The 22,938-nt window shown below is 43.4% G+C and overlaps 2 protein-coding genes across 4 annotated transcripts in view; one reads left to right on the top strand and one right to left on the bottom strand.

Moving 5' to 3' along the window:
* The window catches only part of DOCK11 (dedicator of cytokinesis 11), a 78,435-nt gene extending 62,183 nt beyond the window's left edge, over positions 1 to 16,252 (top strand). For all 3 annotated transcript variants that reach the window (XM_051630381.1, XM_051630382.1, XM_051630380.1), the window contains 13 exons: positions 780 to 962; positions 1,631 to 1,744; positions 3,441 to 3,656; positions 3,738 to 3,795; positions 5,237 to 5,343; positions 6,307 to 6,429; positions 7,299 to 7,412; positions 9,190 to 9,336; positions 10,327 to 10,537; positions 10,864 to 11,054; positions 11,670 to 11,770; positions 13,190 to 13,328; positions 14,800 to 16,252. In XM_051630381.1, coding sequence (XP_051486341.1) covers positions 780 to 962; positions 1,631 to 1,744; positions 3,441 to 3,656; positions 3,738 to 3,795; positions 5,237 to 5,343; positions 6,307 to 6,429; positions 7,299 to 7,412; positions 9,190 to 9,336; positions 10,327 to 10,537; positions 10,864 to 11,054; positions 11,670 to 11,770; positions 13,190 to 13,328; positions 14,800 to 14,922 — 1,827 coding nt within the window. In that variant the 3' untranslated portion in view covers positions 14,923 to 16,252. The remainder of the gene's footprint in view (positions 1 to 779; positions 963 to 1,630; positions 1,745 to 3,440; positions 3,657 to 3,737; positions 3,796 to 5,236; positions 5,344 to 6,306; positions 6,430 to 7,298; positions 7,413 to 9,189; positions 9,337 to 10,326; positions 10,538 to 10,863; positions 11,055 to 11,669; positions 11,771 to 13,189; positions 13,329 to 14,799) is intronic.
* The window catches only part of RAP2C (RAP2C, member of RAS oncogene family), a 144,000-nt gene that overhangs the window by 12,865 nt on the left and 108,197 nt on the right, over positions 1 to 22,938 (bottom strand). The gene's annotated exons all lie outside the window — the stretch shown is intronic.

Genomic DNA, 22,938 nt, shown 5'->3' with positions numbered 1-22,938 from the left:
CCACGGCTGCAGCTCTCTGCTTTGCAGGCACAGAAGTAGGTGTTTAGGCAGATGATGGATGTGCTGCAGCAGTGCTTTTCTGCTTTTCTCCACCCCGCTGCAAATCCCTGAGCTCTGTTGCTGGCTCAGGTCGCTCATGCTGTGGTTTGGCTTCATCCTGCTGCTCTCTGGGGCTGGCTCTGTCTGGGGGGACCAGGGAAGGTCACTGGTTTTTGGGCTCTCTGGGACAGGCAAATATTTTGCTTGCATTCCTGGCAGCAGTCACGGGTGTAGGCTTTTTGAGGGGGACATGAAGAAAGAAACAGCTGTGTGAGCTTTGCAGGTCGTGTTTCCCAGTGGGGCCAGACTTCTGAGTGGGCTCTCACAGATTTTCTGATGTCCCAATTGGCAGCCTTTGGTGGGAATGTCTGTGGGACCTCTTCTTTCTGCCCTGCTGCTGATGTTTATGGTTTTTCTAAGAACATAAAACTTTTGTCCGGCCCGATTTGGTGAGAATTTGTCAATGTACCCAGAAGTTGTTGGGGGAGAGGATAGATGGACATACATGAGCATGTCCCAAAGCAGTGTGACAGCAAAGTTCACGTTGCTCTAGGAAAAATGGTTAAAAATAGGTCCTCAATTATTTCCCACAAATAGTTCCAGGCTCAAAATTTGGGCAGAAGTTCTGCTGAGGCTGTCTAGGCTGGAGCCCACTGTTTTGCCTCATGCCCCTCCACATCTGACCTCTGTGGGTGTAATTTAATGATGTTTTTTCTAATATTTCCATGCCTCTTGTCAAGTTTCCATCAGCATTTTTCAAGGGAAGGGTCAACATGTGTGCTGCACTCTGCTATGAAATCCTGAAGTGCTGCACTTCCAAGGTGTCCTCCACAAGGAATGAAGCCTCTGCTCTTCTTTATCTCCTGATGAGAAATAACTTTGAGTTCACCAAAAGGAGAACATTTCTGAGAACACATCTTCAGGTCAGTGACTGGGAAAAAGGTAGAGAGCAGAATGTCTCAGACTTCATGAACAGATATTTAAATATAACTATGTCACATCATGTCTGCAGAGGATCTTGCCATTGTTATATGGACAAAAATCCTCTTGATTTCCAGGCTTTGCCTAATTCCTGTTTCCAGTGACTGGCCCAGGGCCCTCTGGGTAGAATACATTGCCATCAAGAACTCCAAGCTGTTGAGTTTTTGGAGTCCTAGACACAAGACATATCTCTACCCCAGAGGCTGGTGGGGGCAGAGTAAAAGAGACAGCAAGAGGAGCTGCCTTTGAGGCAGGAAGAGGAATTTTTTGGGAGCTGCTTTTGCAGCGTTGTCTTTTTCAAAGCAAATTTAGATACCTGAGGGCACAGGTGAATACCATCTGGGTTGTAATGAATCACAGAAGAAGGTAATTAATGTGCAAACAATATTATGATTGTTACATTGTCAATTCTGTGAACTTGCTGTTCAGCAAAGCAGTTTGATCCTCTAGAGAGGACTTGTCTGTGGGAGATGTGACAGCAAAGCCACAACAACTGTCATTGCATGTGTTGTGGGAAAGGCCTGTTTTCCTGTGAGCGTTTTATGCAACTGTGATAATAAAACTCCTCTATTAGAGCTCATTTAATGATAGTCCTTCCCTGTCCCAACAGATAATAATTGCAGTGAGCCAGTTAATAGCAGATGTGGCCCTCAGTGGTGGGACGAGGTTTCAGGACTCCTTGCTCATCATTAACAACTTTGCAAACAGTGACAGGCCCATGAAGGTAGGTTGGAGACCTTAAATCTCATCATGTGCCATCAGCAATTGATGCAAGACTGGGGACACACTCAAGGAAATAATGCTGAAGTGTAAGGCTAATGATTGGAACTATGATTGATAAGCTCATGCTGGGCTGTGTTTGCTCAGTAAACAAGTGTCACGTCAACAGCCAGAGGGTGAGCTGCTCGGGCAGGTCATGCTCCATCCATGAGGCCTCACCCCAAGAACAGTCAGCTCTGCAATTCAGGTTACACTTTGCAAAGTGTGCTGCTTGCAGGGGTGTCCAAAGAGCCTTCCAAGAACTTCCAGCTTTGGGACGAATTAAGAGGGAGGCTCTGGTACTTCTGTTGCCTGAAGGTAATATTTAGCAGGTGCTAATTTTACTTAATTGAGCACCAGTGATGTTAGAAAGCACTCTTTTGTGGAGATGAATTGTTCTGTTTCTTTGGAAAATAATTGTGTTAGAATTAATAGCTCTTACCCTACCCATTGAACAATGTATCATCACTTCAACTTGCTGCATTGCACACAGTATAGCTGCCAAGGTAGGCTAGAAGAAAACAGGAGGCATTTTTACAGTTCTGTGGTTATCCTGTGACCTGAAGGTAGAATGGCAACCTCATTTAGGTGTTGGATTGTACTATAACAAAGTTACAGTTAGGATATACCTGGCAAAAACCCCAGTTCTCTTCTGGATGCAGGTGTTTATAAGGGTTCCACTGAGCCACATTTTGCTGATCATATTTTACATCACCAGACCATCATTATATCCAGTTTATGTAAGTGCAAGAGAGATTTAATTCACTGGTGAGGATGCCATGGACAGCCACAGAGGTAGCCAGGCAGCAGGAGCCTGAGAGGCAATGTGAGCCAGGCTCATCATGGAGGGGAAAAGGGTGAGGAGGGACCTAACTGTTGTTTTCCTTTACTGAAAGGGAGGTTATGGAAATGAGGAGATCAGGCTCTTCTCAGAGGTGTGGAGTGGCAGGGCAAGAGTCAATGGGCACAAATTGCTGCAAGGGAAATTTCAACTTTAGTTAAAGAAAAACATATTTCCCAATAGCATGGAGCAGCCCTGGGGCAGGGCCCAGAAAGGAGATGGGAATTCTATCCTGGGAGATGATAAAACTTGGCTGGACAAGCCTTGCTCAACTCACTGATGGCCCTGCTCTGAGCAGAGGATCAGACTGCAGCCTGTGTTTCTTTCTCTATCACATTCCTGTGGTGGGAAGCTCTACAAATGCCATCACCACTTTAGGAATTAAAGTGACCACATCAGAGACTAACAAGCCAGATGTTGGATGACATGAAAAATACTTCTGGCATGGTTTATAGTCCCATCCTGGGACATTCACATGCATGGAGCACTTTGTCTCACTCTCACACCAGCTCCTCAGGATGTCCCAAGTACCTGGAACAGCCAACCTGGCATCCTGCCCATGACCAGGAGAGACTGGCCCTGTGCATGCCCAGGTTGAAATGCCTCTAATTGCACATGGAACACTGTACATGGTCTGCAGTGGGAGTTCCAACAGCAAAAGCCACAGTTAGTCTTATCTCCAATGTTCTCAGCATTTTCAGATTGGCAGCAAGTGGAATGTTGACTGAAAAGGTACCAGAGTGTTGGGTTTTTTTTCTCTGGCAAGGCCTGGAACACCATTCAGTTCTGTTTGCTTCTAATTAGATTTGTTCTGTGTCAGGCAACTGCGTTTCCTTCCGAAGTCAAAGATTTGACAAAGAGAATCCGCACAGTGCTCATGGCTACTGCTCAGATGAAAGAACATGAGAAGGATCCAGAAATGTTGATAGATCTGCAGTACAGTTTAGCCAAATCCTATGCAAGTACCCCAGAGCTCAGGAAGACATGGCTGGACAGTATGGCAAAGATACATGTGAAAAACGGAGACTTTTCAGAGGTAATTCATGCAACTGAAGCCGTGGGGCACAGCCAGGCAGATGTACAGGTGATGTTTTAATTTTCCCTTTGTGCTTTGCAGGCAGCCATGTGTTGTGTCCATGTAGCAGCCCTCGTTGCAGAGTTTCTGCACAGGAAAAGTAAGTGTGGGCTGCTCGGGAGGCACAAGGAAGACCACATGGTCAGGGGGGCTTGAGGGGAATCAGAATCCTTTTAAAGACAAGTCTCTCTCGATTTGGTCCATGATTATTTTTGAAACAAGCTAAAAAAGGAAAACAATCTTGCGGTGGATAAAGCTAGAAGAAGAGTATGTTTTAACAAAGGAATCCAGGTGTTCATACACAGGCATTTATTAGCAGGCCAGGTCTGCCTAGACAGTCATGTTGTCACGTTGCTGAGTCAAATAACAACCAGTGCATCATGTCTTGGTTTAAAGGTTCAGTTATATTTTATATTTGGAAATATGCTCACAGGGGAAGCCCATGTTAAAAATTGGCTGTCAATATGTTCATCAGAAGTATCACTATAGGCACTGTATAAAAACTAGAATAAAACAGTCAAAATTCAGTCAAAAAATGAGACAATAGCCTAACTGTACAAATATGTAAAGAACAATAAAAAAATAGAGTCTTGTGGTTTAATGCAAAACAGGAAGGAAGGGCAGACTTGTGTGTTCCTAAGTAACACAACTTTGCAGGTTTTCTTTTAAATGCCTCTTCCATAGTTGGTATATTGACCCAATTTCTCATTTCCATTTGTAATTGTTGAAATGGAAACTTAACACTTCAGAAAGTTAAGGCTGCATAAAAGCTGGAAAGGTCTCTAGTGCCTTGCTCAGGGGACCTGGAGTCCCTCCAAGTTTGTGTTGGCTAAGTGGGAAAGATCAGGACTTGTTTTTCTGATAAGTATACGTGGCTGCAGAAGGAAGAGTATTGAAAGTTGGCAATTCTTTATTTGTACCCTGGAGGCTTCTCACCACAACCAATGGGAAAGGAGAACTTCTAAAATAGAAGAAGAACAAATCCAGAGGAGAATCAAGTGAATATTTTGAGTTCTCTTTGTCACAGGCAAGGCTGGAAAGGGTTTGGTGAAGGCAGAACTGCTGAAAGTTTTGGGGTACATAAAGAACTGTACTTTCTGCTGGGACTGTACAGTCCTGTTCACCTACTATCTAGTCCCCCAGCATCCAAAAATAGCTTTCACCTTGCATCTTCTGTGCAAAAATGTACCCTTGTCCTTCTCTCCTGACTTAGAGCTGTTTGCAGCCCGTTAGATTGGTCAAAGATTGCTTCCAGATAGCACACTGAGAAATCTGTTGTGCTTGGTGTTAGTTAGTTAGTTAGTTAGTTAGTTAGTTAGTTAGTTAGACAGGCAGCAGTGTTAGGAATGACTCCCATGGCAAATAGCTATGGAGGTTCTGATGTGTCCAGTCTTATATAGCAAATCAGTAGCAGAAATGGGAATCAGGTCCCCTGCTCCTTGTAGGACTTTGCTGTCTGCTACACTGCTTCCCTGGCCATGGAAGCATGACACATTTGGGATGCATTATTCCACTAATCCATTTGCTTTGTCCTGCTGCAGAGCTCTTCCCCAGTGGATGCGCTGCCTTCAGGAAAATCACTCCCAACATTGATGAGGAAGGTGCAATGAAAGATGATGGTGGGATGATGGATGTACATTACAGTGAGGTGAGATCTACTACAGGATATTTGAGAGCTGATTGGGATTTAGTTATGGAGTTTGTTCTTGTGGGCTCTAACAAATTCTAGTTGTGAACTGTAAGGAATATTGTTCCATGGTGTTTTCCCAAGAGGAATCTGCATTGAAGGATTTTCTGTGTACAATTCAGACAGGCAAAACTGGTGCTCAGTTCCTGGTTCCTTTGAAAGGCTTTTGTAGCAGCTTGAAAAAGCTACACCACAGCCTTTGCCTGCCATGTTATGCAAATGCTCATTCCACCAGCACAGGGCAACACAGCTTGGTATTTCCGGAATGCAAGTCAAGTTCTGCCAAGTGAGAGGTTAACTTAGGTTCTTCTTGAGTTAGGCCTGTGCAGCAGGACACCACGTTAGCAGAACAATCCAGAAACCAGACCGTGGCACTGGGGAAGTGGGTAGAGTCATAAAGTCTAACAATTATTTCTGCACCATTCCTGTACAACTGCACTGGGGGGGCACAGGGCTCAGCAAGGTGGCCCTGCGGCCCAGCTGCCCACTTGCCCATTCATCAAGACCAAGTTTGAAGATCCTTAGCATCACATTCCACAGCTATTGCACACATGTTCCTTGGATGTTCTTCTTCCTTCTTCTTCTTCCTTCCATGTTCTTTGACATGTAACCCTGACTTCCAGTGCTGTCATCTCCCTACCCTCCCAGAATTTTGCCATTCTCCTGGGAAATGAGCTAAATAACCAAGACATATTTGCTGGGTATTGTGCTAACAATTTATTAAGAATGAATTAACTTCTAAAAAAAATAATTTTTTCCAAAAAAAACTTTAGAATACCTTTGGAAAAGCCAGAAACACTCAGGATTTAAACTTCTGTAGCTGTGGCTCTACATATTGGAGCCTGTTAAAGTATCTGAAGTTAAAATGGTTTTCTCTTCTAACTTTGACTGTTATTAACAACACCCTTTTGGCTGCTCTCATAGGAAGTGCTGGTGGAGCTGCTGGAGCAATGTGTAGATGGCCTGTGGAAAGCAGAACGTTATGAAACCATTTCTGAAGTTTCCAAGCTGATCATTCCTATTTATGAGAAGAGGCGTGAATTTGAGGTAAGCACCTTGAACTAGTTTCTGTTTCAGGGCTTTATTGTTGAATTTAGAAGTGAATGAGTTGGTGTCAGTAAAGCACACACAGTGCCTCATTACTGGTCATTAAACAAACCAGTACAAGCAGTGGTCTGGGGGATAATTATTAAAGTTGAATACATGGAAGACATCTTTAATGAGTAATTCTCACCTTCCTTCCCCTCACATTAAGCTGTCATCATCCCATATGATCACCAAAGGCAGATTCTTTTTGAGGCTTTAGCTTTTTTAGGGTTAAAAACAGTGAGAACTGTTCAAAGGACTAGATCTTCGGGTGATTCAATCAGAAGTGGGGAAGCAGGAAGGAAGCAGTTACCAACCTCTCCCTTGCTCCTTCCCAGCATCTGCTTCCACCCGTGCTTTGGAGAGGCTGCTGCTCCACTGCTGACCAGCACTCCTCTTACTCTCCCTCTCCCATGACCCTCTCCACATCAGGACAGCATCCAACTGTATAATTGAAGCTCAGGGAAGCTTTGATCTATTTTTTTCATTATAAAGCTGGTTTCAATAAAAAAAGAATTTGTGGGTTAAGCACTGCAGGCTGCTCCTCCCTTTGAGGCTGGGTGAGGGAAGGTGCTGAAGCAGTGGGTTCAGCCTTCTCTCTAAGGATCATGATGCTACTGCAGGTTACAGTACCTTTCAGACCTGAAGCTGCTAAGCATGTGCTTAAAACTGAGGGTCTTTTCAAAGAAAACTGCACGAGTTCAACCTCTTTAGAAATTCAAGTTTGACTTCTCCTAAAGATTGTCTCCGGATACCACAGTAGCTTCCAGTGTTAGCTAGTTTCCTGCTTGCAAAATTCTGCTTTCATCATGTCAAGATTTTGTTTCCAGAAACTTACTCAGCTGTACAGAACACTCCATGGAGCATATGCTAAGATACTGGAAGTAATGCACACAAGGAAGAGGCTTCTTGGAACCTTTTTTAGAGTGGCCTTTTATGGACAAGTAAGTATATACACCAGGTCTCCAGCTTCCCCTCACCAGGCACCCTGGCCCCTGGAGCTGCTGCTCTTTAGATCTTAAGCTGAAAAGCCTGTTAGTTCCTCTGGTGCATCCACTGGCACATCTGCATGAATGTTTTGGTATTGTACCCTCGAGGTGTGGGCTTGTCTCTCTCTCCAGGAGCACCTGATTTATTGTAAAGTGTTATAAAGCTAGTGGGCTTTTCATAAAAAAACTCAGCAGTTAAGAAATGGCTCAGTGGGTTCAGAAAACACCAGGGGGGAAGTGTAGTTATAGTTACTGTAAGTTGCACAAGCACAATTTAGTATATATAGTAGTAATATACCATAATATAGTATCTAACCAATAACAGTAGATAGCCATACTATATAAACAATAGTAGTAACAGACATTTTCTTCTAGAAATAATTGCTGCTCCCTTCTAGATATTAGTACAGCAAAATGTTATCAGAGAAGCTGGGGTCAAAATCTGTATCAGTGTTGGCTGTGTACTTGTAGAGATATAGGATATATTTTTTTAGCTGAGGTAGTTGGAAAAATGTCCAAGATCTGAAGCTCAGATTCCCAAGAAGCAGCATCATCTTATCTGATGAAGTCTTCTGAGCCTGAAAGCAGTTGCTTTGTTGGGTTTTTTTCCTAATGAAGTGTGTTACCCCTCATCTACCTTGTGCCTCTGAACTATCTGCTTCTGCCCATAATCCCAGGGGATATGCAGGACCCCTCTTTAGAAAATGCTATGTAAATGATATTGGCCCTGCCTTTCCTGGTTCCTTCTTTAGAAGGGATGGTGAATACCCCTGAAACCATCAGGGGTTTGTACCTTTGAAGACCACAGTCATTACACACCCAACATATCTGAGCATTGACTTTTGCTGCAGCAAACATACACTTTCTTTTTCTCCTCATTATCCCTTCAGCTTTGGGTATGAAAGTAAATAAGGTTAGCAATAAAAGGAAACAACTGCTCACTTGGTGTTTTCTAGAAGCTGTAGAAATAACTGGATCAGCTCCTAAATGAAGCTGTGTAACAGGGCATCCTGACAACCAATTCTTTATCCAGTTATGCACTTTCAAGTGATGCCAGCTACACAGAGATAGTTTTAACACTCTGTCACAACTTCTGACTGGAACAGCTCACCAAAGCATGAAGCCTTCATGCTGTTTCCATTACAGGGAGGAGTACAGATGCAGGCATAACCTTTAGTGCAATTTTGTTTCTATTTACAGCAAATACACCAAGTTCCACTTCCCTGAATACAAGAGGAATCAAAACAAAGGGAACAGATATATTTTTTTTTATTTATTGCTTGAAGTTGCTTTCAGCCTGCACAAAATCCTTCTCTTTAGACTGTTCCTATGGCTCTGCTGTCAGAACTTCAATATATGTGTCTTTCTGATCCTTCCTATGCCTTGTTTCTGTGCTTTTTTCTCCTGCTTACTTCTTCCCAACCTTCCTAAAAGTCAACCACTGGCCAAACCCCCCTTCCACATTGTTCAGACATCTCCTGGTCATACTCAAGCCTTTGTGCTCACCAGTGACCTGTTTGGTTGAGGAATTTTGTTGGTTTTTACACATTTTGAAGTAACCTATTAAACAGGCCAAGTTCAGTCAGACATCATGCAAGCCATAGCCTTCCAAGCCTTCCTGAATTTCTGAAATGTCAGTAGAAAGTTGCTTTCCAGGAAGCAAATCCAAAATAAAGTTTTCCAAACAAAGAAACACAGCTATTCCTCACTGCTTGTTTGTGATTAATGCTAGACATTCTTTGAAGAAGAAGATGGGAAGGAATACATCTACAAGGAACCCAAGCTGACAGGCCTCTCAGAGATCTCCTTCAGACTTCTTAAACTCTATGGAGAAAAATTTGGTTCGGAGAATGTAAAAATTATCCAGGATTCTAACAAGGTAGAGTGAAAGTGCATGAATGAAATGCTATTAGCTGTGACCAGCGGGGCCACTGATGAATGTGACCAAAATGTTAGTTGTGTTCTAATAGCACTCAGGGCCTGGGACTGCACTGCTCTAAGCACTGTGAAAAAGGAGCACAGAAGGATGAGTTTTGTTCTGTGGGACTGCAGATGGGAGATGACAGAGCATCCCTTCCTTCTGCCAGGAGGAATGGGAGAGTGAGCCCTGTCTTCACCCTCTTACACGCACCATGTTTCCAGCTGCCTCTTGCACCCTCATGCTCCGGTGTGGGCGTGTTGCACAGCTTGACAAGTTTTGGTGCTGATCTGGCTCCCAGTTGGAAATAAATAAATGGGGAATTATGAATGGGAAATTGTAATCCACATCTTGCTGAGCCCTGTTGTTGGAGGTGCTAGGAGCTGGCACAGAGGAGCAGATGGCTGGAAGCAGAGTTCTTTGTTCCTTTGACACTGCAAGCCTAAAAGAAAGTCTTTTGTGGCCTTGCAGCTATAGCTCCTTCCCTTTCCTACAGAATATCCATTTATACACCCTGCAAGGGCTGTTCACACCCTTGGGTTGCAGTCTGGGTTGCTAAAGCCAGTGCTGGTGATCCCAAATCTTGCTCTGATAAGCTTGCAGATTTCCATGCCACAGCACAGTGCTGTGAGCCCAGCAGTATGGTCCTGTTAGCTCAGGTATGTGCTGCACTGCTGGCTAAGGTGGTGTGACTATCTGGTGCTCCAGATACAGCTTGTTAGGCACCAGATGAGGTATTTCTTGTGCCACACCTCCCTGTTTTATGTGGCTGATGGTCTGGACATCATGACTGAGGTCAAAGGGAGTGTTTTGTGTATCATTCACCTGCAAGCAGTGGGGCTGGGTCAGCAGGGAATTGGTTTAAATCAGATTCCAGTCAACAGATTAACCAGTTAGAAGCTAAGTCATTAACCTTTGTTCTTCTGGTGACTAATCCTCTTTATTTCACAGGTCAACATCAAAGATCTTGATCCTAAGTATGCCCATATTCAAGTGACTTATGTGAAGCCCTACTTTGAAGAAAAAGAAATGTCTGAAAGAAAGACTGAATTTGAAAGAAATAATAACATTAACAGATTTGTGTTTGAAACTCCTTACACTTTATCTGGAAAAAAGCATGGCAGTGTGGAAGAACAGTGTAAAAAAAGGACCATTCTTACTAGTAAGTACAAGCATCTGAACAAGAGACAGTATGTATCAGCTACTATTTTTAGACTATTTTAGCTCATAAAAATATCCCAAGAGATGTCTCAGAAACTGTCTCAGCTGTTTAATCAGAATGGTGAGACAATATGCTGGTTAGGAGGGGGAATTTTCCAATGTGCAAATTTTTACAGATTAATAAATCATGCAGATAAATTACAGCCTTGTTGGGGGTTTCATACACTCTAAGTAAAACCCTTGGGCAAGAAGGTGTGCTCCATGAAGAGTACTCCTATTTGCTACATGACTTTTCAACCTATCAACTTCTCTGGCTCTTTCTGCTAGCTTTGAACTCCTTTCCATATGTCAAGAAGAGAATTCCAGTCAATTATGAACACCAGGTTAACTTAAAACCAATCGATGTTGCTACTGATGAAATAAAAGACAAGACAGCAGAGCTGCAAAAACTCTGCTCTGCTGGTGATGTTGACATGATCCAGCTGCAGCTGAAATTGCAAGGCTGTGTTTCTGTGCAGGTAAGGCTGGGGTTGTCTCTTCAAAATTACCTTGATATTCAGAGTGAGTCATCTTTTTCATGATGCAACACATTTACTTTCCAGAAATCATTAACCACCAACCTGCCAGCACACCTTGCTCTGCTGAGGGACACTGCAGGTGCCTGGTGGTCATTTGTATTTTGTCCAGCCATGTTTCCAGTGTCAAGTCCACTGTCACTGCACATTTGTTGGCCATGGGTGAATGGTGAAATGTATTTAATTCTGGAAGATCATGCTGTAAACACCAAGCACAAGTAGCCTTTTTGTAAGCCTGACTTCTCAGGCTGGAGAGATGACCTTAAGACTCAGACCAAAATGGATATAAAAGACAGTATGAAGAGACAGATGGCATCTCTCTGGTTTTTTGTGCCATTACTCTTTTGGTCTTAACAAAAACCAAACAAAACTAGATAGAAAAGCTCAATTTTGAAACTTCAGGTGCCTCTTGTGACATTGGTAATGCAGGTTTGGTGGCATTCAAATGATATGCTAATGGTTTTTGGATAAAAAAATATTAATTATTCCCTTCATAACTGCCTTTAGCAACTTGACAGAAGTTCTAGCAGAAATTATTTCTTACTTCTTTGATTCTAGGTTAATGCTGGCCCCTTGGCCTATGCCAGAGCTTTCCTAAGTGACAGCCAGTCCAGCAAATATCCTGCCAAGAAGGTGAATGAGTTAAAAGAAATGTTCAGGTAGGATTTCTAATGCAATTTAAAACTACCCAGCTGGTGGGAACACGATACTTGCTTTTCTTACATTTTACTGTGTCTCCAAAATCAGCAGATGCTGAAAGCTCAGAGGTACCTCATAAAGATCCAGGTCTCACAGTTTTGTGGGTGCTCAGGTATATGAAAAAAACCCCCAGTGTAGTGTTGTATGAGTTTCTAAACTCGGAGCTCTGATTTCCGTGTAGAGATGAACCTGAATGACTGCTGCAGTGGTTAGTGTGGCTATTTGAGGTTATAATGTAAAGAAAGTATCTTTGAAAACCAGAGGTCTGACAGTCTTGTGTTCAGGGATCTTTAGTAGTGTGCATTTTTTCCCAATCTTTCCAAACAGACTGGTTTTACTACATAATTATGAGCTTGAAATGTTCTAAAGCAAATCCCTTTGCAGTTTAGAAGGGACCACCACTCTTGCTTCTGTTGCTAATTATTGAAACCATGTGACTTGCACAGGCGTTTTTCCAACTCTTGTCCCTGAGGGTAGGTTTTATCTCCCACTTGAAAGTGTCCTCCAAGGTATAATCAGGCAGCTGCTGCTTCACCTCCTGAGGATGTGCCTTTGGCACACCATTTTCTGGACCTCAAGGGACCAAGCAGTTGCCCACCAGATCTTGCATTCATTTCTGGGTGCTGGCAACTCCCTTTTTGCCCATTGGTCACTGGATGGAAGGAGCAGCACTGGGGCTAATCCTGTTTTCCTTCAGAGTGGTGAATAACCCAGCAAACCATGGAACAAATAAAGGAACAATCCCTGCAAACCTGCCACAAATGGATGCAGAGCAGATGGAAGGCAGTTTCACTTTCCAGCCTTGCAATACAGCCAGAAAGACAAACACAAGAAAGACAAATCCTGAAAAATCAGTCGTGCTTTATTTTCATTGTAGTCTATAATAAAAGAGAAATATGTGAGTGACTTGAAGGAGAGAAGATAAGTAACAGTAACCAAGAAAACAGTATTACAGCTCTCTACCTTCTACTTTTCTTTCTGGAGGGTGTGCCACGTCACTGAAACCCAGATCTGTCAAGCCCTGTGTAATTTATGTTCCCCCTGTACCTCTCTGTGTTTTGTGACCCTGTGTGCAGCTGGTTGGGCATATCTGGGATCTGCAAGCTGTGTGTGGTCCTACAGGTTGGGGTGAAGGTAGGAGACCACTCTTGCACTGCAGTAGTGTCCCATCTGCTGAGGGCCCAGGCTGAAGGAGCTCTGGCAGGAAACCCAACACACATGTAGCAGTCCCTTCCCTGATCCACAGGAATGCTCCTAGAACAAGACTTTTCCCAAAATTAGGAAAGAAGGGGAAAAAAAAGATACTTGTCTGTTTTTTTGCTTTGGCAGAAGCCTGGGCTATTGTAATGCCCAAAGTTCATTCCTTTCCCCCTCCCCAGGAAGTTTATACAAGCCTGTGGAATTGCTCTGGAGCTCAACGAGCGACTCATTAAGGAGGATCAGCTGGAGTACCATGAGGGGCTAAAATCCAACTTTCGGGATATGGTGAAGGAGCTTTCTGACATCATCCATGAACAGGCATGTACAGCATGCAAGGAGCCCGGGGGGGGAGGTGTGTGTGGGGAGGGTGTGATTCCCTGGGCTCCAAACTAGCTAGTGCTGACTGCAGCATCCCCCTTGCTTTTGATAGATTGCTCTGCTCTTCTGCTCGTTACCACCATTTTCTTAGTGTGCAAACATGAGGTAAACATTTTTTTCCACGTACGTTACATCCCATGTGTGCCCCACTGCTGAATTTTGTTCAGAACTGTTTGCTCATAGGAGTTGCCACCTGCTTTCCCTAAGCTGTTTGCAAGGAAACCTTTCCAAGACATCTGATTTGCATGCAGCTGCTGGAACTTTTTGTGGTTTCTGAATTCTGCAATAGTCAAATCAAAACCAAATCCCTCAGTTCTGCACCATCACGGCACAATAGTTAAGATGATCTGAGAATAAACAAGCATTGTTGAAGCACACTCCCTATTATCTTGACAAATTTACACATCCGCTGTTGTGTGGTGGTTGGTTAATGGGCAAATTGTTTCAGCAACTGCACTGTCAGAGTGAAGGGCTCACTGGGAAGGAGGTTTTTTTTTCTTTTACCTTCTTGTATTACATCAAAAGGCAGCTTAAAAGAGCACGTTTACCAGCACTGTTCTTGGTGGTTGTACAGCATCATGCTGACTTGGAACTTTCCTGTTGCCATCAAATGGCTTCAGTGTCTTGCAGATTAAACTCAGTAGAACATGTTTTCCTCTTCTGCAGAATTACTGCATTAAGGTCTATAGAAAGTCTATTACATTCATTTAGGATTCTCACTGCAAATAACATAAGCTTTTCTAAATGTTGTCCGTGCCCCATAGCAACACTGAGGTTGAGATGGCAGGGCAGGTGGGTAACTCACTAGGTGACCTGTCTACAGATCTTTTAAGTGAACACACCCAAATCGGTGAACTGCAGCTGACCAGGCATGCCCAGAAACTGCTTCTGGTGGGCAGTGATCTCAGTTTCACTAATGTAAATTCAGGCTAACTAACCTGTTGACTGGTGAACCACAAGGTGAAAATACACAGTCAGCTCTAGAGCAGCTCTGGCAGTGCAAGTAGATCCTGGGCTGTAAGACCATCCTGCAGGTGATGGTCCTGCCACATGGTGCCGAGGTAGGGAGGGTTTGTTGCGTTCAGCTGCACGTACCCTCGTGCTTGTGAAAAAAAGACATTAGAGTTCAGTGACTGCTGAGATACAATAAAGGCTTGTGACACAGGGCCTCGTTTCTTCCCCGTACTGGGTGGTTGTAGCTAAAAACTCTGGTAACACACAGAAGAGGGAACACATGAGTGCTACAGAACTTGCTGAATTACTCTTCTTTCTTCTTCCTTTGTAATGCTGCCTTTGCGAAACAGCTTTGAAGACCAGGTTAGAGATCTCTTTTGCTTACCTTTTTAAACAGCTTGATTATTACCAAGAACTGCTACAGCTGCTGAATTTGGGACTCTTTTGTTTTGTCTAGATCTACCACGAGGACACGATGCATTCCCCATGGATGCACGACTCCTTACATGTCTTTTGTGCAATCAGCGGGACATCTGGCGATGGAAGTTACTGCTCACTCAGACCCTCTGCTGAGACCTAAACATATCAGTCCTGTTTTACAGAGCTTTCTCAGGAATACTTGGAACTGTACAAAGGATGTTAAAAAGAAAAACCATGATAAACGAAGATTCAATTTCTTTTCCCCCCTCCCCTCTCAAAAAAAGTTGCCATGCTTTCAAACAGGGTGCTTGCTTATTTTGCTGAGCAACGTTGGAAGTGCCTGGACATTGCACCACTGTGCTTCTTTTCTACTATTATTTTTTTTTATTTTAAGCTAAATGTGTAACAAGAACATGGGGAGGCAGTTATGGAAGTGTGTATTGAATTGCTGAACTCCGAACTGAGATGATAATGGTACTGTGTAAAGTTGTACAATGGAAAATAATAAAATGTAAAACTACTTTGTAAATAGGAGGAGCATAGAATATGTAGAATTTAGCATTTTCTCATATTTGCTGCTAAAAGCTTTGTTGGACCAGGAACATGAAGGAGCAATTGTAGTGACCAGTAAGAGACCTTCCTCTTCTAAAAAGGGACTTGGGGTCCAGGTGCCCCTATTGCACTCTCACAATGAGAGTAAACTTGCCCTAGGCTGGAATAACTAAAACCTAATTCAGAAATGACCATTTTCATACATCCTCTCAGCAGATAATTCTGAAGTGTAACCTCTATGAGAGCTGAGCTTACTCCAGCTCCTGTCAATTTTGACCAACTTTTATGGCTGCAGGAGGGTGGGTTGTAGGTCACTGAAGACAACTTCAAGGATTTGTCATTTGGTACAAGTTTTTCTCTTTACCACTTATGGCCTGACACAAATAAAACTGCTGAGGACACCTTCAAGTGAGATGGGAGTTATAAAGAGCTTTAACACCTTTCAGAAAAATTCTAATAATCTGTGAGATGTGCTTTAGAAAAAAACAAATAATACAGTTCACCAAAATAACTCACACAAAACTGAGGGTTTCTTTTGGCATCCTAAGTCATGCATGTTCCCTCCTGTTAAACAGATCTGTTTTCTGAAATCCCATTATTTTGGTCTGACAGGTGGTTGGACAAGATCTATTTTCCAGAATTCTTTTATTCCTTCTTTCCCTCCCCATGGCTTGAATTCATTATCTCTGTCTCTCTTGTTTGTTTGTTTGGTTTTTTTAATGACACTTTCAGATGCAGGAAGAAGAAAACAGATCAGCAATTCTTTTATCCAGCAACATTTTTAACATCCATGTTTTTTAAAATCCCGTCACTTGTAAATATGGTTCCAGTAGTTCAGATGGAAAGGGTGGGGTGTTTTTTTTTTAAAGCTGTGTAACAAAATGCCATAATAAAAGCCTTCCAGCTGGGTATTCAACCTGGCTAGACTGTCTATAAAATGTTAAGCTCCTAATTTCTGTAACAGACATTATATTCAAAGGGTAACTGGACCACATTTCAAAATGTTTATTATGCATGATTCTAAATACTGAAAATGAATTGTCTCCTGAGAAAATAATGTGATCCTTAAAGTCACCAAGCAAAATACAGCTCTGCTGATGCAACAAACAGACCTGGTTCTGTTCCCTTCTGCTGGTGTGTGTTTTCTTGCCAGGCAGGCTGTAAGCTGTGCTTAACAGAAAGAGGAAGAGAGACAAGTATGTTTAAATATGGTCACTGCTCTATTGATTTTCATCTTGCAACAAATTAATATTTCAAGGCAGATAGTAAGAGTTTTCCAAATTACTAAAATGTGATGAAGCCATTTCATTGTGGGTACGTTATAAGATTATTGGGTTTTGAGCTAGTTGAACTCTAAATATCAGTACTAAAGTCATTTTGAATAAAATAAGCAGTGATGAGATGTGGACGTCCAGAAGCTCTTGCACTGTAGCCATTTTAAATACTACAGCTAACAGGTTTCCTGGAATTGTAGTGAAATCCTTATTAATGGGTTTTCTTGTCTTTAATGTTCAGAAATAACATTGTTGGGTGAGTTTTCACTTGTTATTCCTTATTTTTTATTGAATTCCAGTGAAATTCTCCTATCTGTGAATGCCTTTAATGGTCCAAGATGAATTTTTGTCTGAACTTCTCAATATTTTGGTGGTATGGTTGGTATTGAAGTTGACTAACAAAAATGATCATGTCCTAAGGCTTTGCCTTCTGTCCTGTAGGTAAATAATTCAACTGGATTTTTAACAGACGAATCTCAAAGGAAAATCTGTCCTTTTAAATGGATTATAACACAACTGGTAACAAGCCAGCTTGGTTTTTCTTTGTATTTTCACCAGTCTAGGGAGTGGGCACTGGGTATTTTACAGCTGTATCTGAACAACATCCAGCATGACCTGGAGAGGCTGGAGAGCTGGGCAGAGAGGAACCTAATGAGGTTCAGCAAGGGGAAGTGTAGGGTCCTGTACCCTACACCAAGCACCAATATAGGTTAGAGGTAGACTTGCTGGAAAGCAGTTCTGAGGAGAAGGATGTGGGAGTCCTGGTAGATAGTAAATTATGCATGAGCCAGCAGTGTGACCTTATGGCCAAGAGGGCCAATGGAATCCTGGGGTGTATAAGGAAGAGTGTGGCCAGTAAGTCAAGAGGGGTCATTCCCTCCCCCCCCCCCCCCATTCTACCCTGGTGAGGCCACATCTGGAGAACTGGGTCTTGTTCTGGGCTCCCCAGTTCAAGAGAGACAGGGAACTACTGGAGAGAGTCCAGCTGAGGGCAACAGAGATACTTGGGGGACTGGTGCATTTTGTTTGTGAGGAAAGGCTGAGACAGCTGAGGCTGTTCAGCCTGAAGCAGAGAAGGCTGAGGGGAGACCTTATTAATGCCTGTAAGTATCTAAAGGGTGGGTGCAGGAGGATGGAGCCAGACTCTGCTCAGTAGTTCCCAGTGACAGGATGAGGGGCAGCAGGGACAAGCTGGAATGTGGGAAGTTCCACTGAAATATGAGGAAAAACTTCTTTACAGTGAGGGTGACAGAGCCCTGGGACAGGCTGCCCAGGGAGGCTGTGGAGTCCCCTTCTTTGGAGATATCCAAGACCCACCTAGATGCACCCCTGGGTAAAGTGCTCTAGGGGATCCTGCTTTAGCAGGGAGTTGGACTGGATGATCTCTAGAGGTCCCTTCCAGCTCTGACAATTCCATGATCCTGTGAACAGTGGCAAGAAGGTGTTTCCATTTTCTGTTTCTATCCTTTTCCCATGTAACTGTCCCTGTTTGAAGAAGTCCTCCAAATTGTTTTCTTCTTTCTTGTTCAAATAGATAAGGTAACTCACAGATACATCTGAGCAGCATACTATATTAGTGCCTATTTTATGTAGCTGGTGCTCACATTGACTACTTCTATTTGCTGCCTTTTTTGGAAGAATAGAAATGTTTATTGTTCATTAAAATGTTTGGTTTTCTTACAGTGCCTGAGGAAAGGCAGGAGATTTTTGGTCTGTAAAAATGAGCAGACATACTTCAAATTGCAGCCTCATGTGCTATAGTTACATTTTTCATAATACACCTCTAATTACTGCATTACATTTTATAATACACCTCTAATTTTCTGCATTATTGCATAAAACTGCTGCATTAAGTCTCCAGAAAGGATGCCCTGGTAATTTTGCAATCACTTAATTGTTTCCATAAAAGGAGAAGAAATAGGATAAAATATCTGTCGACGAGGATTAAGGGCACTTGGCTACTCAGTACCAGGGCTGGTTTGGATAAATGGGATGTGTTGGAGCCAGATTGTTTGCAAATAGGACATAGAAAGCAACACAAGGTCTGCCAGCACTTCATGTACAAGAAGATTTTAGAGCTTTACACACGTAGCCAGAGTAAGCAAAGTGTAAACATTTACTCTCTTCTTTAGCTTACTGCTTTCCTCTCTGCAGAGAGATCAGAAAGTAGTATCTTAAGACAAATAACTTAAGAGTTATGTTTCTTTCCCCAAAAAAAATCTTGAAATGCAGAATGTTCTGCAGCCAAGGCTGTTTTTCTAGATGCTGCTCAATGTTCTGATTTCTTCTGGTGTCAGACATTCTCATGATAGGCCAACAAGCAGAAAATCATGGATGTGAGAATCCCTGCCGTGTGTAATGTGTTTGTTTTGCTCCAGAAGCCTTTTGAACATACACCACGTGGTGTTCTGGTACGGAGTAGGAGCTTCCATAAACGTAACACCTTTTGTCTCCAAGCAGACAAAGTACGGATGTATTTTCCCCTTCCTGTGGAGACAGAGTCCCAGGGACTTCAGAGCAACTTTGCAACAACCCTACGGTTTGATGGAACACAGCCCAAAAGACTGGAGGAAAACAAGTGGAAGTCATGGGCTCAAAAGCCTCCCAGAAATTAAACCACATCTTGCTAAGTTCAGCTGCTTTGAGGAGAGCTGCACGTGTTCATTTGATCTTTACTGAGCTGAGTTCTTCTGGTTAAACAAAGGGTTCTTCCTGGATTGAGGAGCCCTGTGAACAGCTCATTGTAACCACAACCTGCAGTACTTAACCTTTAACATGCTTGTGTCAAGCCATGGTGAACCCATGATGATATATGCACATAATATTTCAGCTATTCTGGATGTAATTTACTCTGTTTCCATGTACAATTAACACCTGATATGACCTATTCGTAACATAAGTGCTTTTATCATGCATGTTGTAAATAATACACGTGTTGTACAAGCTGTGTTCAACCTTGTGTGTGGTGACACAACAGTACATCCCAACAATGCCATCCTACCTGGCTCTTTTTATTTTCTTTTTCTTGAAGAATCAGTAATTTTAACAAGAAACCAGGGCAGAATCACATTTCAGTCGATCTGGATAAAAGAAGAGCTTATTCCAGGTCAAAATAAAAGACTGCAAAAGTGGGGGAAATAAGTGTTGCAATAAACATGTTTTGCTTGGGGTTGTTTTTTTTCCCTTCACTGAGCAGGATGAGTGATCTGAAGGTAATGCCAGTGTAAGACTCATGGGACTAAAACCAAGTCAAATGAGCTATTGCAGGTGCTGCCTCTCAAGATTGCTGTAATAAATCTTCAGATACATAAGTACACAACGTTTGCACTAAATTATCCAGTGGCAAATAGAAGATATTGATTTGGAAATGGCAAAGGAGCACAAATGCCACACATCCAGCTCAGAGGATCCCAGCTAACACAATTCCTCAGGAAACCTGAGGCAGACACAGAAATGCCTACACATTTATAAAGAAAAATAAGGTGTCAATCACTGTAAGAAAATGTCCTAGCAAATCACCCTAGTTTCCTAAAGAATATTCAGTAAGTTTGTGATCAGGTTTTTGCTCTGTTTTGTAGTTCCAGTTTTCACACCCAGTCTGGGAATGTAATTTATTGTCACTCTACTCCAACTAACTCATCTGAGTATATTGACATATATGCCAAGCTCAGGCAGTTGGCTATTACAGGATGTAATGGAAGTCAGGTATAATGATGGTTACTTACCATCAGACGAAGGACAAACTGCTTTTTCTACTGCTGTCTTCTCTCACGGGGGCTTCCTGCTCAGGGCTCTTGCAAGTCTTGGTCAGAGAGCTACAGAACCAGATTCATGCCCTGCCTCCCTTGATGGGTGGTAAGAGGCAAAGGAGTTACTCCCTTGATGAATAAATACATTAATTAAATAGACGTTGGTATTTAGGGTCCTGCGAGCAGAAAAGTTGATGCGTGGACTCATAGTAGCAATTTTTTTGAGAGGGATGCAATTTTTGCACAGGCGTGCGTGGTTCCGTATCAACCCTAAAACGTTCTTCAAAGGAGGTAGTTTTTGTTCCACCTGATTTCTGGTTCGCAGTGGTGCCCGGGCAGCAGCTCAGAGAGAACTTGCAGAGTTCACAGCCGTTTTGAACACACCTATTACAAAGCTCTAACCATCCCCCAAGGAACGCTGAGGTTGAAAAGGGAGAGGCCCCGTGAGTCAGAGCGGGTTTTTCGGCTCCCAATTTTGGATTTTTGTGCCTCAGATCCAGCTGTATTCTCACTGACTGAACCCTTTTTTTAGCTGACCCCAGACATTTTCTGAAAAGCCTAGAATTATGTCAGGGGAGGCCTAAAGTATTCACAGAAGCTGCTGCAGAATCAGAACAGTAAAGGAGGAATCTCCCCATCAGCGTGGGGCAGCTAAGGACTCTTCTGCTCCCAAAAGGGAGGACACCTCACAGCCCCAACCTGCTAATTGCTGCTGACTCTAGTTGGATCTAATAAACATGCAGACACACCATGCATTGGTGTAATTTTTTAACATGATTTAGAGAGCATGTACAGGAAGAAAATGATTAGGTGAGGTTTTTTTAATACATCAGCCAACCCAGTGCGTGGCCCCAGGATCACGAGCCGTGGTGGGTGAGAAGGGCAGGAACGTGTGGCCAGGGACACATCACCAGTGTGACTGTGCATCAGGTTACCCCAGGTGTGAAGCCATACCCCAAGTAGCTATTATAACAGATCGTTTATAGATACCTCAGGTGTGTCTTACAGAAGTTCCAGGCACCAGAGCTCAGGCATCTTGGCCAAGAAAAACATGAGCAAGCGTGAGATTTGCAACAGAAAGATGCGGGACAGGACTCGGAGATTGAGAAACAGGAAGTCTCGGGTGGGTGGCAAGGATCAAGGCTTTGGCAGGAGTTCTGATGGCAATGCACTGGGGCTGGAAGGAGGCGGCAAGAGGAGGGAGGAAACTGGGGGAAAATACTTGTGAGCTGCTGAGGCTGACAGGCAGGCGGTCAGAAGTGCAGGAACCACGGGATTGGTGCTCAGCGCTGGCTCTGCCAGGAGAAGGAGAGGACAAAGCAGGAAGTAGGGAAGGAAGAAAGAAAACTTCAGCAGGGAAACTGAAAGCAAGAAGGAGGTCACTGTGTCTCGCATCGGCTTCGCTTTTCCAAGGCCATCAGGAGCAGGCACAGCCCTTGCCAGCTACAGGTGGTGGCACAGCCTGACCACAGTCGCACGACTTCAACGGCCAATGCCCTGGAACTTTAGCCCACGATTTTATTGTTCTTATCATTGCAGGCCCCTGAGTAATTTCTAACAGCAACTAGGAAATTTGCTGGATTCTCTTCTTTTCCCAAGAGTACAAACAGGCTAAAAAGCAAAAAAACCCCAACCTTAACACAGGATATTCCCCACCCTATTGTAAAAAGATCTGCTTCCCTTTTTCTAAAACAAGTGTCTTGCAAAACTCCTTGAAGTGCTGAGTAAATACTGAAATGTTCTTTTGGCTTAGGGATAAGTAATTTTCACTAATGAATTTTGCTTTGCCTTGAAACTTTGCCAAAGTTTCCTCCCTGATGGACCTGCACTATTTTTATGATACCTGTCTTTGGATGGCAAGTGGGAGCAAACTTGCTAGCTACCACAAAGATCTAGTTCAGAAGAAAAAAACCTTATCCCAAATGTTTTCTTATTCCTGAAATGTATCAAAATACCACCTCTGCGATATTCCCACTTGGGGAAATTGGAGACAACTACGTGCCATGTCACACCAACAAAAGGGAGAGGGAAATTGCAATTTGCCATATCCTGTTTGGAGTGGGTTGAAGCAGAGGGTGTTTGGGGAAGTTTGTCGAAAGAATAACCTGTAGCAGTGGATCAGAAAAAGAACAATATGCTTTTTTTTTGGTAAAGATGAGAACTACAGAAATGACCTGAATTTGCAGGAGGGATTTTAGAAAGAGGACTCCTGCCAGGGGGTCTGGATAACTCGCTTTACCATCAAGAGAACAGGACACGTGCTAACCTAGTTGATTTCCCGCTGAGAGGGTATGACCGTCTTGGTCGTGTTTCAAGAACAGGAGCCGAGAAGACCTGGTAGTAAAGGAAAAATGACTTTGACTCCCAAACCGAGATCTTTCAGAGCTTCTGGCCGTGCTGCAGAGCAGTGTGAGGGAGCTGGAGGGACTGGCAGGCGCTGCAGGAGGGTGCGGGAGCGCCGGGCCAGGGATGCCGCACGGTGCGTGGTGCCGGCCCAGCTCCCCGCGCAGGGTGTGCGGGAAGCCGCGGGGTCCTCGGGCGGCACTGAACCTCTCTGGTTTTGTGACAGGGCTTGGGGAGAGCTCCGGGAAGCAGAGAAGG

This window comes from Apus apus, chromosome 12, assembly GCF_020740795.1.
Source record: "Apus apus isolate bApuApu2 chromosome 12, bApuApu2.pri.cur, whole genome shotgun sequence".
Lineage (NCBI taxonomy): Eukaryota > Metazoa > Chordata > Aves > Apodiformes > Apodidae > Apus > Apus apus.
The sequence above is the reverse complement of the archived record's forward strand: the minus strand, read 5'-3'. Positions and strand labels throughout refer to the sequence as shown.